Consider the following 16,819-nt stretch of genomic DNA (forward strand, 5'->3'; position numbering starts at 1 on the left):
TAAAATGTAAACATTTTATTAGCAGTGCATGTTATTTATAAATATCTTTTATAGCAAAGCAAATAAAAAAAATCTGACTAAACTCCAACTGAAGTTAAATTTTGAAATGACACCAGGTAATGGAAAATATAACACTTAGGCCAGTGGTTCCCAAACTTGGTCCTGGAGGCACCCCAGCCAGTCAGGTTTTCAGGATATCCATAATGAATATTCATGAGAAAGATTTGCATTCATTGCCTCCACTGCGATGCAAATCTCTCTCATGAATATTCATTATGGATATCCTGAAAACCTGAATGGCTGGGGTGCCTCCTGGACCAGATTTGAGAATCACTAAGATATAGGCTAACAACTTACCCATAAAGGGTATTTTCTAGAGCAGGGGTTCTCAGCCCAGTCCTCGGGATACACCTAGCCTGTCAAGTTTTCAGGATACAGAGAGCTAGATTCACTAAATTCATTGATCGTGTCCCGACCAGTTTGCGAGCGTTCCCTGACCCTGATCCAATTCACTAATGTTCTGCCCGATCAATCTCCCACCCGATCCGATCCGCCCATGCAACTGAGGGGAAATGGCATGCATAAATAGGAAGCCATCAATTCACTAAACAGAAGAAGAAACACAGACTGGGTTTGCCGATCCAAAATGAAGCGACTGCTGAGGATCAGTCGCTTTACTGTCCTTGCTGACTCTCCTGCTCTCTGCCGCCCTGAAGAGCGAAGGTCCAGCACACCCTGCCCTGCCTGCCTGTTCTCCTCCCCTTTTCTCAGGACCTCTCCTCCCTCCCCTCTCTGGCAATGGCAGGGTTTCCTCTCCCTCCTCCCTGGGCTAAGAGCAGTGGCTTCTGCAGGGAGAGGGTGACAGCGGACGGGGTGCAGATCTGACTTTGGCTGCCAGAGTTATGGGGAGCTAAAGTGAAAGGAGACAGCGCCGAAGGCTCTACCTCCCCATGATCCAGTAAAAGGACGCCAAAGTTTTGATGTGCAGGAAAAGACAAGTCACATTAGGTTGGTTTTTGGTGAAGTCTGGTTCACCAGCTAAACGGATGAAAAAAGGAGAAACCCCTGACCCAGAAGAAATCACGAGAAAACACCTGAAGCAGAACGTCCCTCCATCACGGAGCTGGACTCTCCCTGAAAATAGTAACCTAATGCAATTTTTTCTCAGTGTTAGTCAAGGTTTTTACATTTTCTTTACTATTAGACTGTGCATTCTATGGTATAATCTGTAAAAATAAATTTTTACTCTCATTTCACTTATTTCCAATGAGGAAATTAGGTTCGGGGCACGACCAAATCCGGTCGTGACCAGAGTTTCACTGTACCCAAACTACTACTCAGCTTGTCTAAGATATAATTGGCTGAATACAATTGATGCTTTAGGATTTTTTCAGTTTTAAATTGAGAACAAATTGCAGGACTTTGATTTTAGCAAGGTGTGCATCAGTGAATTCTGAATTTTCATGCTTTCACAAGGGTATGTACGAGCCTTATTAATACAAAAGCTACCTTTCTGAGTTGTCCTTGATATTTACTGGAACAATATTTGATTGCCATATCCAGCCTACTGTGATATGGGATGTACAAATTCAGCCAGATTGCTTCCAGCTTTTTCTGCAGGAGTTCATCTTCTGACATGTCCTCTTGTATCTACATTTAGTGAACAAGATTTAAAATCAACAAGGAATGCTTGTAAAATGCAGATTCATTACCTATAGGTAACTATTTTAATATGATCTGATTTTACTTGGAATATATTTATTTGTAGTAATTGAGGGTGGAAGGGTGGGATGGGTTATAATTTTTATATTATTATGATCATATGAGAAAGAATTTCAAGTGTTATATTATTATGATCATATGAGAAAGAATTTCAAGTGTTATATTATTATAATTTTTGTACACTTGTTGTCAGATTTAAAATGAATAAAGAATTAAAAATAAAAATAAAAATAAAATTTTGTGTTCACTACGACTAATTTAAAATCAGCACTGGGCCAGGAACAGTTTTGAATATTTAGGAGGACATTTTTGAGGAATCCGGAGACTACCATTCCATGTTTATTGGAACTGATTGATAATTTTGGAAAATTTTTAGGATATAAAATCAATTGGAGTAAGTCTGAAATTCTTCCTCTAAATGTGCATTGCTCTAAAGGATTGTTTGATTCTTTTTCATTTATATGGAAAGAGGAAGGCTTAAAATATTTAGGTATTATGATAAAAAATACTCTTGATGACACAGTAAAAGAGAATGAAAAACTTTTATTAAAAAGAGTTACAGAGTTATGTGAACAATGGAATCCTTTGCATCTTTCTTGGTGGGGGAGAGTTCAAACAATTAAAATGATGATCTTGCCTGTAGTTTCAAATGAGTATGATACCAGTTTTTTTTCAGGGGTCCTTCTATAAAAAGCTTAATGGTATCCTTAAAAGTTTCTTTGGCTTGGTAAACATCCCAGAATTACTTTAGTATCTCTTCAAAAGCCAATTGCGGAGGGGGGGGGTAAATTTTCCAAATTTTTATAGGTATCATCAAGCCTATATTATGCATCAGGGTATGCATTGGATCCTCCCAGAACTTATTGATAATGCACCTGAATGGTTATACAGTGGAACCTTGGTTTACGAGCATAATTCGTTCCAGAAGCATGCTCGTAAACCAAATTGCTCGTATATCAAAGCAAGTTTCCCCATAGGAAGTAAGGGAAACTGCTTTGATTGGTTCCACCTCCTCCCCCCTCCACGAGGCTACCAGCGCTGCTGCATTCTCTCCCCTCCTTGAGGAATCCGATGCTGTTCCAACCCCCTCCCCGCGATCCAGCTTCCCCCCCTGCGAACCGGCATCCCCCCCACGCTCGCATTGCCCCCCCTCCACCACGATCCTACTTTCCCCCCTCCCGAGCAGTCAATGACACCCTTTACCCAACTTGGCACCAGTGCCGGTGCCCAAAGATCCTCCCTCTTCTGGCGCGGCTGGGCGGTGCTCTCCGAGATTGAGAGCGAAATCAGAAGACTTTGAGCATGCACAAATGCTCAAAGCCAGTCCAGTCCAGCCCAGCCCAGCCCAGCCCAGAAGAAGGAGGATCTCCGACGCACCGCCCAGCCCAGGCCGCGCCAGAAGAGGGAGGATCTTCGGGCACCGGCACTGGTGCCAAGTCAGGTAAAGGGTGTCATTGACTGCTGGGGGGGGGGAAGTAGGATCGCGGTGGAGGGGGGCAACGCGAGTGGGGGGGGGGATGCCGGATCGCTGGGGGGGGCACTTGTACTGCAAGGCAAGCTCGGTTTACGAGGCACCAAGTTTGCAAATGTTTTGCTCGTCTTGCAAAACACTCGCAAACTGGTGCACTCAGAAACCGAGGTACCACTGTATTTAGAATGGCGTCTTTTGTTTCCCTTACATTTAGCTCATATTCCTAGTATTAAAATACCTAGAAGATATAAAGATAACAGAATTTTAATTGACACATGGAATACATTGAGATACATTAGTAATTTAACACCTATTCCAATCAATAAATCAACGAACCAATCTTTATGGATAAACTCCAAGATTCAAATTGGCGGAAATAAAATTATATGGAAGGACTGGATAATTGCAGGCATACGAACTTTAAATGATGTTATTTCAGATGGTAAGCTGCTTGATTTTTCACAGCTCCAACATAGATTTGGTCTCAATAAATCACAACGTTTTAAATGGTTGCAGCTGAAGCAGGCTATTCAGGTGGGGTTCCCTGAATGGAAAAATCTTGATAATCAATTTAGTCTGGAGTTCCTATGTTTTCAAGCAGACTTCCTAGGACACCAAGCCGCATTGTGGTATAAATTTATATCTGGTTATGTAAATAAAAAACCTAAAAATGGTCTAAGTGACATTTGGAGCATTGAGATTAAGCAGCAAATTTCTGCATCTCAATGGCCACAAATTTGGTCTTGGAGAATGAGATGTACAGTGTCAGCATCTATGAGGCAAACTTGGTTCTTTTTATTGCATAGAGTGTTTTGGACCCCAGTTCGTTTACAAAAGTTGGATTGCTCTAAATTTAATAGATGCTGGCACTGTAATCTTGAAGTAGGGACATTGGATCATTTAATATTTTTAATATTATGTTATTTTGGAATTCAATTTGGTCTCCAAGTTAACTGTCTTCTAGAGAACCATGTTGCGTTATCCTATGATACCGTTTTGTTTGGTATATCTATGAGGGAAAAAAGTCAAATTTCATCATGTAATAATAAACTTTTGTTAATCATGACAGGGGTCGCCATTCAGCATATTACCAATAACTGGAAAATCTACTCTAATCTCAATTATACATTTTGGTGGAACTCATTATGCCATATTTATAAGATGGAAAAAGCTGTTGCTACACAGAAAGGGACTTACAATAAGTTTATAAAGATCTGGGGGCCAATGAAAAAATATTGTAATGAGTAGACATCACTTTTTATGGGAGATTATATTTACACACTGGGGGATGGGGGGTGGTATATTTGATATTGAAAGTTTGTTGTAATTACTTTAAGAAGGGTGGGAGGGAGGGGATTACTATTTTCTTTGTTTCAGTTGACTTGGTAAAGATTTTTGAGTGTAGTATTGAAATTATAATCTATTTCTGTACATTTATTGTCTGTTTTAAAAGGATTAATGAATGTTAGTTACTTTAAGTAGGGTGGGGGTGGGATCTATATTTTTGTTTTAGAGGATATGATTAAGAATTTCAAGTGTTATATTGAAACTTTAATGGATATATTATTGTACACTTGTTTATGATTTAAAATGAATAAAGAATTAAAAAAAAAGGAGGACATTATTCAGTTGTCTGCAAAATTGCAAACGACATGTGTTCTTTCTAGATAATTTTCAAAGATAAATTTCTCCAGCAGTTTTTCTTTGAAAGTATAACAAATGTGTGCTAAGGTGCTTGCCTATTTTACGCATTCTTTTTCAAATTTAATTTTATATGCTTAGATATATGTATTCCAAGATAATATATCTTGATACAAATGCAAGAAGAGGTACCAGAAAAAAAAATACCGTATTTTTTGCTCCATAAGACGCACTTTTTTTCCACCCAAAAGTGGGTGGAAATCTCAGTGCGTCTTATGAAGTGAAGATACAAAAGTTTTACTGCCCCCCCATACAGTTGCACAAACCCCCTCCCGCGCAGCCGCACCACCTTTCTGAACACCGCCCGCCCGCTGCACCTTTTTAAAACATCGATTTGTGGCCAAATAAATTGTTTTTTGGAAAATCCTGTGGCTTTATCCTATGATACTATATTATTTGGAATGTCAATGAGGAAGAAAAGTCAAATTTCTGCAAAGAATAATAAGCTATTACTTATTATGACAGGAGTCGCCATTCAGTAGATTACATTTAATTATAAAAACTGGAATAAATTACGGTTTTTGGTGGAATTCACTATGTCATTTGTACAAGATAGAAAGAATGTTAGCCTTGCAGAAAGGAAATTTTAAAAACTTTCAGGAGGTTTGGAGGCCATTAATAGAATATTATAATGAGTAGTGATTGAAATATCATTTTTCCCTAATAGGTATAATTGCATTTCTGATTTCATAGTAAATGTTTAGAGTATTAGGAAAAATTATATAAAATATTATAGGATATATGTAATACATATGAATTAGTAGGGTAGGGAGGGAGGGTTTAAATATTACAATTTAAGTTTAAACTGATAGATAATCAAGTGATATTGTATAAGTTCAAATGTTATTTTTTTTTTTTGATACACTTGTTGTAAGATGTAAAATGAATAAAGAATTTTAAAAACAAACAAACAAAAACCAAACACCCCACGCTGCCGTGCTGGGTTTTGAAAAGCCATCCAAACCCCCAGACATGTCCTCAAAAGGAGAACATGTCCAGGTAAATCCAGACGTTTGATAACCCTAAATACAATACAGGAAAAACTTTCTAGGTGGTTGCAAATGAAGACTTACGCTGCCAGATTCCTTTCCTTAGTTTTGACTGAGCTAGAAAGCCAAAGGAACAGGAGAAATTTTATGGACATATATACCTGATAATCATCATCTGCTTTCATTGCTTTCATTGGAATCTGCAAATGACTCGGAAGGCCTTCCCCTAACTTATATCCTGCAAAGGAAAAATAAAATATTATGATGTCACTTGAGCATCTAATATAATAAAACGCTAGGCCGCGCATGCGCACTTCCTATGTGTGCGCCGGTTTTCCGTGAGCTGTAGCGACACATAGGAAGTGCGCATGCGCGGCTTACGCTCTGTCCTGCTCCCTGTTGAAAGACGCAGCGTCTCCTTACAGTAACTCAGGCCGCCTCTCCGCTCTCTCTCTTCCTTCCCCCCCCCGAGGCGGATGTCGGCCGCAGCGGCCCAAGTCGGATGTCGGCCGCGGCGGCTGTTGGTGGCTGCAGGCCGCAGCAGCCAAACCCGGAGGTTCTTTAGTAGTGGTGAAGCAAGGGTTAAAACCAATCTACCTTTCCTCTACTGATTCTACCGTGACCTAATTGTTAAAATAAGAGGAAGAAAGATAAAAAGAAGGAAGCACAATTGTTTATTTTGGAGGAGCTAAAGCAGCAGCAAGTCATATTAATAGAGAGGGGAGAGAGGGGGGGAGGGGGCTGCCACCTAATCAGCACCTATGGGAGGAAAAAGGAGAAAATTGGCTACATTCTACCACAGGAACTTAACTCCATTAGAAGCACAACCTAGCCACTGGCTTTCTCATTTACTCTGGAGGTCAGAGACCTTTCCTCTGCTATAACAACAAGAAAAAAATGCTCTCAATGTCTTGTCTAGATTGTAGCATCACAGAGTAGGGGCGGCCTCATTCTTGGGAGTGAAAACCTGGAACGACCTCACCGAGCCAGGTAAGAAGGAAGGCTCAGGGCTGGTGTGTGCAGTGGATATGAGTCAGATCCCACCCAAATGCTGCAACACACGGAAATGGAGGGCAGAAAAGGGGTTGATGGACAGGGAGGGGGGGGGCAGAAAAATAAAGACAGGCCTACTGCTGGACAGGGAGAGCAGGAAGGAGGTGATGATGGACAAGGGGAGGTAAAACAAAGGGAGAAGGGTTTCTGCTGGATAAGGTGAGCAGTGATGGGGTGGTGGAGGACACAGGGGAGGTAAAAGGAAGGGAGAATGGACAGGGGGAGCAGGCAAGGGGTGGTAGTGGACAGCCAAGGAAAAAAAAATAAAAACAGACATACACATATATATTCTAGCACCCGTTAATGTAACGGGCTATAAAACTAGTGTGCAAATAAATCAACATAAAAGAAGGAAAAAGCCTCAGAATGTTATGTAAGCTGCTTAACTCTTGTACTTTCTCATCTCAATCATTAGCAAAAAAAAAACTTATCATCTTCCACTTATCCAATCAGGTTAAATGGAGTTCTTTTCTGACCTATGATTATAAATTTCCAATCATTTACACTGAGTTTTACTAAATGGCCCTAGAGGATTTTAGCGCGTTCTGGTGAAGTAAACGCTCCTACGTTCATAGGAATTCTATGAGCTTTGGTATATTTGCCTCGCTGGCTAGCGTCATTAGTAAAAGGAGCCCTTAGCTGTGTGGCTGTGGTTCTGGAATTTTTTTTTACTTATTTACTAGTCTTTTCACGATTTATAAAAAATGGGTTTTAAAATGGTATATTTGGTCTCTTGCTTTCCCCCTGTTGTATGATATGTTTGTGCTGATGTGGATGAAGTTATCCTATCTGAATACTGTAGCTTCTTTCCTGTTTGAACCAGTTGGTCATACACTGCCTTCCTCTGTTTCCACAGTTAAAGGCAGAATAGTAAATTAGAGAGTTGCGTGGGGATAGAAATCAAACCCATCGCCGTCTGTCCCCGCTAGGAGTCAAACCTGTCCCCACCTGTCCCCGCTGGAATCAAATCCATCCACGCCCATCCCTATAAACTTTAGAAGTAGCTATTTCATTTAATTATGCTACTGAATTAAAGGATCTGGTAGAAACCCATTTACAAATAAGCAAAGAAACTTTATTAATGTGGAAAATTAATTGGGAAGAATACATATTTTGTAAATGGGTTTCTACCAGAGCCTCTAATGTAAATATAAAATATAAATACTCAGCTGATGAGGACCCTCAAGTTGTCAGCTGAGGACTTCCTCTGCAGTTGGCCAGGGGTCCCTTTTGCCAAGCTTGGCAGGCAGCAGTAGTGTCCCTGAGTCACAGATGCTGGCACCTCAGTGGCTCAGGGATACGGCAAGCGACTGCTGCGCTTGGTGGAGGGGAGTTCGGGCCATCTCTAGAGGAGGTCCTCTGCTGGCGGTGTTTGGGGATCCCCAACAGCCACAGCAAAAGTCAGCAAGTACTTCAACATTGCAGAAATAAAACCAGAAATGCATTTCTTTTCTTTTGAACACAATACAAAGATATCTGCTATATACATTTCCCAAAACTAACATATTTTAGTCAATAAATTCCATCTTTTACCTTTGTTGTCTGGAGACTTATTTTTCCATCAAGTTGGTCCCAGTTTCTTTTTTCCGCTTTCCCATCTTCTGTAAATTCTTCTGTTGCTTTCCATTGGTTCCTCCTACCATAGTCCAGCATCAATCCCTCTTTCATCCTCCGGACCAAGTGCAGCATCTTTCGTCCCTGCTCACCAGTTCCATGTCCAACATTTCTCCTTCTATCACCTCTCTCCAGCACCATGCCACATCTCTCCCTTCATTCCCTTCACTATTATGTCCAAAATTCCTCCCTCTTGCATCCCTTTCAATCTGTCCCACTGTTCCCTTTCTACCACATTTCTCCCTCTCATCTTTCTCTTCCCTATCATCTGTACCTCACTCCCTCCCTATGACCAAAAATTCTCCTTTCTTCCATTCCCCATGTACTTGACCATCTCTCTTTCCCTCTTACTGACACACCCATGCCCAATTCTCCCTTTCTATTTCCTCCCCCACCTCAGCATCTCTTTCCCTCCCTTCCTCCATCCTCTCTCCCAAATTCATGCCTTATCCAAAAACACACTCACTCCCTTCTGTGTCCCGTGTTTGCCTCCCATGCATCTCTCCCTGCACTCTACAGCCCCTTCCACCAACCAGCAACCCTCCCCCTTTCCTGGTCCTCTTATCTTTCTTTCCTTCCACTTTCCTTTCCATCCCCCCACCCTCATTACCTCTGTCCAGTGCTCACAGCGAGATCCCCCCAACTCCTCCTGAGCTCTTCTTCTGCCTTCCAGTAATGCCACTTCCTGTTTCTGGCGAAGCAGAGGGAAGGCTCCGCTCCAGCACAATCACTGCGACTGCCAGAATGAGGGGGACAGAGAGCGGCGCCCAGGTAACGTGGCTAGAGGAGGGATGGAGTGGGGGAGGGATAATGCGCTCGGCCTCTTCGCAGCACCCACTGGATGGGAAGGGGAGGACTTTAAAGGAGTGGAGCTCCGGCTTGCTCACTGCACGCTGCACATGACTGATATGAAGCCTTCCCTCCGACATCAGCTCTGACACTGGGGGAATGACTTCCAGTCGACTATGTGTGCGTGTGCAGACAGGAAAAGACAAGCCTCTCAGCCTGAGCTGGCTCCAACCCTGTGGGATCCCTGAGACCATGAGGGGCATCCCCACGGGATCCCCATGATCCGAGGGGGCGTCCCCATGGAATCCCGGTGATCCGAGGGGGGAACCTGCGGGATTCCCGTCATCCCCATGCAGCTCTCTACTTTGGACCCCACCAAAATAATCACCCATTTTTTAGGGTCACTAGACATCCGGATGTCCTCCTTTTTAAGGACATATCAAGTTTCAAGTTTAATAAAAATTTATATACCGCCTATCAGTCTTCTAAGCGACTTGTACATAATAAAATATGGTAACATACATTAAAACATAGAGGACCTACTGGAATGATAGGATTAAGGTAAAGAATTACATTATAAAATAGGAAAGAGAGCCATATAGGGGAAATACAAATACAGGGGGTCCGGAATGGACAACTTTTCAAAACCCAGCAGCTGATACTTTGCGGTGATATCTCGCACATATGAGTGTGATATCATCGTGTCACATCAGCGCATGCAGAGATGCCCTCCTGACAAGCAAACAGGTTGAGGGGGCGGAATGGGGCAGGGCTAGGCAGAACTGGGCAGGCCTGGGGGCGGGGCCATGGATCCGGATTTTTGTTCCAGAAAATCTAGTAACCCTACCCATTATTATAGTGTGCCAAATTTGCTAGCCTTTCTTTTTGTGAACATTTTATCATCTATATTTGGTCTGGCTTGTCATACAGTAGTATTGCACAGTATTCTCTTTTCCACTTTACTATGTTTCTTGCTGAATTTTTTTTCTGTTAGTTTCAATTCCCTCTTTAACATATAGGGCCACTCCTCTTCCAATTTGATCCACCCTACCATTGTGATATAATTTGTACCCTGGTAGTAACACAGTGTTTCATTGGTCGTAGTTCATCTATGAGGTCTCTGAGATGCCTGTTATAGCTACTTATTCATTTAGGGCTCCTTTTACAAAGGTGCGCTAGTGTTTTTAGCGCACGCACTGGATTAGTGTGCGCTATAGTGCACGCTAGCCGAAAAATTACCGCCTGCTTAAAAGGAGGCGGTAGCGGCTAGGGCCGCGGCAATTTAGCACACGCTATTCCGCGCATTAAGGTCCTAACGCACCTTTGTAAAAGGAGCCCTTAATGCTATATACTCTGACTTTCCCATTCTACACTGCTCAAGATTTTGTCGTTTTCACACACACAGGGGTTGCAAAGAATTCCATGAACTCTGCTCTACATGTTTACCCCACTTGTTCTAAACTGAAATGTTTTATTGTTGCCTGCCTGCTGAATGTGTCCTCTTAATTCTTTCTGGTTTCTGAGGTTCGGAATCATGGATGATATTGAATCAAGGATCAGCTTAATGTGGTATTGTTCTTAGTCCTTAAGACAGTAATGTAGATTAGCAAGTGGTCAAAGAAAATGATCATGATGGGAATATTTTTTAAAAAATGCACAGAAACAATGAAATCAATGTTTACCTTCAGATACTGTTCCATGGGTTTGCGATGTTAAACTACTACCATTCCTTAATCCAGCACTAAACTTGCCCTCCACAGTTTCAGTTTCAGTTTCAGTTTCAGTTTCATCTTCAGTAATAATTTTATCCAGTTCTCTGTTGTAAAATATTGTATTTAAAAGAGTTAATTCTTCAGCACACTTTAAAAAAAGATGTGAAGACCATTTTTTACATAGATTTTCAAACATTTTTCAGTGTTACCCTATTAAAAATGAAGGGCATATCATCTTGTCCCTACTATTTTCAATAGTGAGAAAGCATCAGAAGTCTTTTATTGGATAACTTTAAATAAGACTCAACATGGCCATGTTTTAGCGTCTTTGGCCGTCTCAGGAGTCTTAATCGTAATGAAAGGTCACTTGGACACACAAAGTCAGAGGCGTGAAGAAAGTATAAGTTTTATTCACAGCATGCATGCTGGACCCCTGAGCTCCAAGCTGGCTCAGAAGTGCCGAAACCAGGAAATTACAGAGATATTTATTCATTTTTCTGGCTATACAACTGAATTCTAGAAAAAGCTTTTCACGTGTTACTTTTCTTAACACTCATTGGTTCTAAGCTCACACTAGCAGGTCACTAGCAGGACACTTATCTAACTCTTACAATAAATGTACAGAAGGGCAGGGTACATCATGGCTCAAACTCTTATCTATTCAGCTTACAATGTGGTAAGGTAGGGACATACATTTTAGGCAGATGCAATCAATAGATTATACACTGTTTTCAGCTATGTAGGCCAGAGCAATATTTTAAACAACAGTTAACTATTTCATGACCCTACATTCCCCCCTTTCAGGCTGGTGTACCTAAGGAGCCAAGCCTGACAAAATAAAGTTAGGGGTCAGGAAAGTCGGGGTCCCCAGTGGGTAAGGGACGATACTGGGAGAGGACCAATGCAGCAGTGGAACGTTTGACAGCAGAGTCCATAGTTCAGTGGAGCAGCTTTATGGCTATGGGGACCATACAGGGCAGGCAGCAAAGGAGCAGAGAAGACAGGGCAGCAACCAGCAAGATGATCTTCAATGCTGAACCAGAGGGCAACCAGGAGCTGAAGGTACCAGAGATCCAGTCTGCAGTAAGATCACGCCAGGTCTGGTCAGGAACATGAGCCAGTTTGGTGATACGATCCACATCGTTCTCAATCACTTTACTCAAGTTCAAGGCAACAGTTGGAGAGGTTGAATTTATCACAGGCACAGCAGCTAGTAAATAGTCCAAAGCTAGACGATTCTGATAAATAGCAGTGCGCATTTTAGCATTCGCTCTGCCAATGGTACTCAAAGCTCGGGAGGTCTCATTGGTTATCAGTTCAAGTACAGCTTATAGACAAATAATGCAGTTCAGCATATAGATTGGGGTCTGATAGCCCCAGGTGTCATCCTCGGTCCACTTGGCAGGTCCATAAGCAGCAATGATTCGTTCTGCAGGCCAGTCATCACCCCATTCACCTATTTTAAGGGAATTGGTGGAAGTAGACCACTTTTGGCGACCTCTGGTGTTGAATACAGGGGCTCCCAGGTGTTCACCATCGGCCAGCGGTAACAGGAAGAAGCTGGGACGGATCATGCAAAGCACACATGTACCAGTCCATTAAGCAGGCAACCAAGAGTAGGCAAACAGATCACAGAGCCAGTATCAACTATCAGGAGCTGACCATAATTCATAGGAAGTTCCATTAAGCAGTGTCTGAAGGGCTGAAGACAGTGGGAAGCAACAATGGAGGTTCACAAGGTGAAGGTCGTGGACCTGACGTAAAAGTGAGGGTCTGTGAAGTCAGGTTTAACATGTCCAGCTGCATTGCCTCCCATAGCCACTGTTCTCCCATACCAGTCCCTCCTCATACAAAATAATTGCTAATATTAAGAGTCTGACCTATAGTTTCAGCAAACTATATAAACAGATTTCTAGTGATTACAGGATATTAGTATCTACTTTCATAATTTCATAAAACTGGGGAAACACCACAGAGTGATAGACAGGAGCACATGAGTGGGATACAATTCGAACATATACATCAGTACCTGGGTCTCACCTTTTACCATCAATATACAATGCCATGCAGTCTCTGGCCTTCTGGACTTGGACATTGGCATTCCAGTTATATGGGTCAGTGATAGTGAAAACCATGGGATTACAGTAGCCTGTAGTACACAAGGGGCCGGAGCTAGGACCTATAGTAAGGGAGGCAGACGGGGTATTCTTTCTCATAAAGGACAGGCTCCACCATTAGTGAAGGTTTCCTCATAGGGGCAGTTCTTAAAGGCATCAGGTTATACAGACCTATATACTTAGCACATTTGGTATAATAACGCTGTCAATCTAGGGAGCCACACAAAACTGACCTTGAGAAACATCAAATAGCACACATGTATCACAATACAAAGACACCGGGCGAGTGGGGTCTACAATAAGAGTCTAGTTGATAAGTGGACCCTCAACATTATAAATGCAGATTTCCGCCCACTTTTAAACTTCATCACCAGTAGGTTGGAAACAGAAAATACCCTCAAATGTTTGACACTTTCTGTACTTAACTCCTTCATGCAAACAAACATCAGGCAAAGGGCTAGGGGCACTTGTTAAGTACAAAATACAGAAGAAAGAAACATAAGTGAGGGCAACACAAATATCATATATATATATATATATATATATATATATATATATATATATACTAACATAGGAAACTCATTTTTCTTTCAGGCACAACTTAGAAAACTTCAAACAGTTATACACTTGCTAAAGGCAGTGGTGAACCACAGGCAGTCAATTAAACTCAAACACTTATAAAGAATTATATTCAGAACACCTGCTAAGTACAGTGGTAAATATTCAGAACTTTTGAGGTCTTAGAAAGCTTCAGCTGAAGATCCGTGTTGTAGTGGAACCAAGTTTCATGTCCGGACACCTTTGACAACTGTAAGAGAAGAAATTAGGACAGTAAAAGGACCTATCCACCTAGGTTTCAGGGGGTCTGACTTCCAAGTTTTAGCCATACTGTATTTCCAGGGAATTACCCATGGATTTGTGTAGCTATCGATAGTGGGGCCCTTTCCAGGACCCATTTGTGGAGCTCTTAAAGGGCTTTAGCTAAAGACTGGACCTGACTCTGGAGGATATCTGATTCCAGAGTAGCAAAGGAACCAGGATCTGGGTTCACAATGGGTGGTGGCCGGCCGGACATGAGCTCAAATGGGGCTTAGATGGGATGCATCTAATCTGAAAAAGAACAGAAGGCAGCAGGACAGGCCACAGAAGGCAGCAGGACAGGCCAGGACAGATTAGTTTCTTCAATTCATTTTGTGAGAAGGGTCTTAAGAGTTCTGTTTATTCTTTCGACCTGACCAGAGCTCTCAGGATGGTAAGCAGCATATAATTTCTATTCAATTTGGAGGGCCTGAGCAATTTGTTGGACAACATCGGCAATGAAAGCAGGGCCATTGTCACTGCCTATAAAAACAAGGAGATCAAGGCACGGAATTATTCAGGAGGTGTTTGGTTACGTCTCTGGCGCGTTCAGTGCAAGTAAGGAAGGCTTTGACCCATCTAGTCAGGGTGTCTGTGAAGACTAGGAAGTGACTGAGGGAACGGGAAATGGGCATGTGGGTAAAATCTACAGACAGAACCTGCATCGGATATGTTCCAATAGGTTGGTATCCAAGAGGTGGCAGTCATCTGATTGGGAATTTTATTCTAGAACCGACAACACACTGTCGGACCATATTCCGGACTAGCTGATCAAGGTGATTGATAAAGAAATGTCTCTTGAGAGTCAATTTTCATAGCGGGTTCTCCAGAGTGTGCCAGATCATGGCATCTTTTGACAATCGTGAGGGCCAGGTGTTGAGGAATAACTATGAGGGTGTTGTGCTTGCGTTTGAAGTATCAGTGTGTGGGTCTGGATTGGCACTTGAATTGGCGCATTTTGTATCCACCCCCCTTTCAGGACAGACTGGCCCAAAATAATGCATGCCCAAGTCTGTTCCTGAGAAGCGTACTGGGGTGTAAGGGAATCCAGAAAAGGAATGATTGCATACAGAGGAGCCGAAAGAGGGGGCAGAGACTGGCAGCTCGGGCTGTGTGGTCGGCAAGGGCATTGCCACGAGAGACAAGGTCCATCACGCGTCTGTAAGCATGGCAGAGCATAACAGAAACACGTGAGGGTAGTTGTACGGCCTCAAGAAGGTCAAGAATGAGGGGAGCATGATGGATCAGGCGGCCGGAGGCTATAATGAAACCTCGATGTTTCCAGATGGCCCTATGGGAATGCAAGTTAAGGAAAGCATATTTGGAGTCAGTATATATATATTGCAAGACTGAGAGGCAGAGTGGCGCAGGGCAAAAGTGAGGGCATAAAGCTCAGCTTCTTGGGCAGAAGGGCCAGAAGGCAGGGGCCTGAGTCAGAAGTTTTTGGAGGCAGCGAAAAGACCGCTCCTGAAGTTGGGTCCAGACAAAAGGGGCTGAGTCAGCGCCTTTGGTGGAATCATACAGAGGACGAGCAATAGTAGAGAAATCAGGGATCCAGATGGGACAGTATCCTGCAATACTGAGAAAGGTGCTCAGAGCCTTGCAGTTATCAGGGACAGGGAGACTACAGACAGCCTAGACCTCGGTGTAGGAAGGGACCTGGTACCCTGGGAGATTTGAAAGCCAAGGTAGGTGACACGAGGAAGGCATACTTGAAATCAATGTAAACATGGCCACAGGAAAATTTAAAAGGCAGACCCACTATCTGAAAGACTCAGATAATAATAATAATAACAGTTTATATACCGCAATACCGTGAAGAGCTATGTGGTTTACAAAAGATTAGAGAAGGTACAAAATAATTGAACTTAAGATGTGTACTAACACATAAGAATTGTTCTCAATCCCTATTCTATATCAGGTTCCTACCCCAAAGAGCTGACTTATAAAATTAAGCTAAAATGCAGTTCTGGATCCACCCACTAAGCAGGGTAGTCTGACACAAGCGCTCTCTAAAGCAGCAGTCCCTTCACTATCAGCTGACTGGCAAAAATATTTACTTCAATACAAAAGCATTCCTAAAAATTACATTGTTATACCTAAACTTACATTTTTTTTTATATACAGAAATACAAAACAAAGATTGGAATATACAGTAAAACTTTGGATTGCAAATAACTTGGTTTGCAAGTGTTCTATAAGACAAGCAATGATTAAATTTTAACTTGCTATACCAGTAACGTCTTGCAATACACGTACATACAGTATAGAAGCATCACATTTTCACAACTGAGCCAATGGTTCCTCTCTATATGACGCTGCAGGAATGCAGTGACTGTTCCAAACGAGCAAGGGCTTACAATACAAGTATGTATATTTTTGTACACTAGTGCCCTGGAATACAAGCATACTTCTGGAACAAATTGTGCTCCCAAACCAAAGTTTTACTGTACTCACAAGTTTAAACATTGTTCATTTTTATTTTTTTTTTTTACAATCAACATGGGTCTCAGTAGAGACTTACTCCCCCTTCCTACAGAATTTCACAAAGGAGAGAGAGTTGCTTAAAGATCAAAGAGATCAAATTACAGATGTAGTCCTTTTCAGAACTTTTAAATTTAGACAAATAACTACTAAATTTGGACAAAGAACTTCTTTTTAGCATGGAATATAAGTTCCAGAAATCATATTTTTCGTTTATATGCATTTCTGAATATGCATATACATTTTATAACATAGCCAAAAACTTCAAATGCAAAACCACTTATCTGTTTCAGGAGAAACCACATTTGA

General features: G+C 42.0%; 1 protein-coding gene across 4 annotated transcripts in view; it reads right to left on the minus strand.

The window, feature by feature from the left end:
• CCDC87 (coiled-coil domain containing 87) overlaps positions 1-16,819 on the minus strand; it is a 220,106-nt gene that overhangs the window by 15,407 nt on the left and 187,880 nt on the right. For all 4 annotated transcript variants that reach the window (XM_033951406.1, XM_033951405.1, XM_033951408.1 and 1 more), the window contains 3 exons: positions 11,022-11,155; positions 6,045-6,121; positions 1,510-1,650 (listed from right to left, as the gene is read on the minus strand). In XM_033951406.1, the coding sequence (XP_033807297.1) occupies positions 1,510-1,650; positions 6,045-6,121; positions 11,022-11,155 (352 nt within the window). The remainder of the gene's footprint in view (positions 1-1,509; positions 1,651-6,044; positions 6,122-11,021; positions 11,156-16,819) is intronic.

This window comes from Geotrypetes seraphini, chromosome 7 (genome assembly GCF_902459505.1).
Source record: "Geotrypetes seraphini chromosome 7, aGeoSer1.1, whole genome shotgun sequence".
Classification (NCBI taxonomy): Eukaryota; Metazoa; Chordata; class Amphibia; order Gymnophiona; family Dermophiidae; genus Geotrypetes; species Geotrypetes seraphini.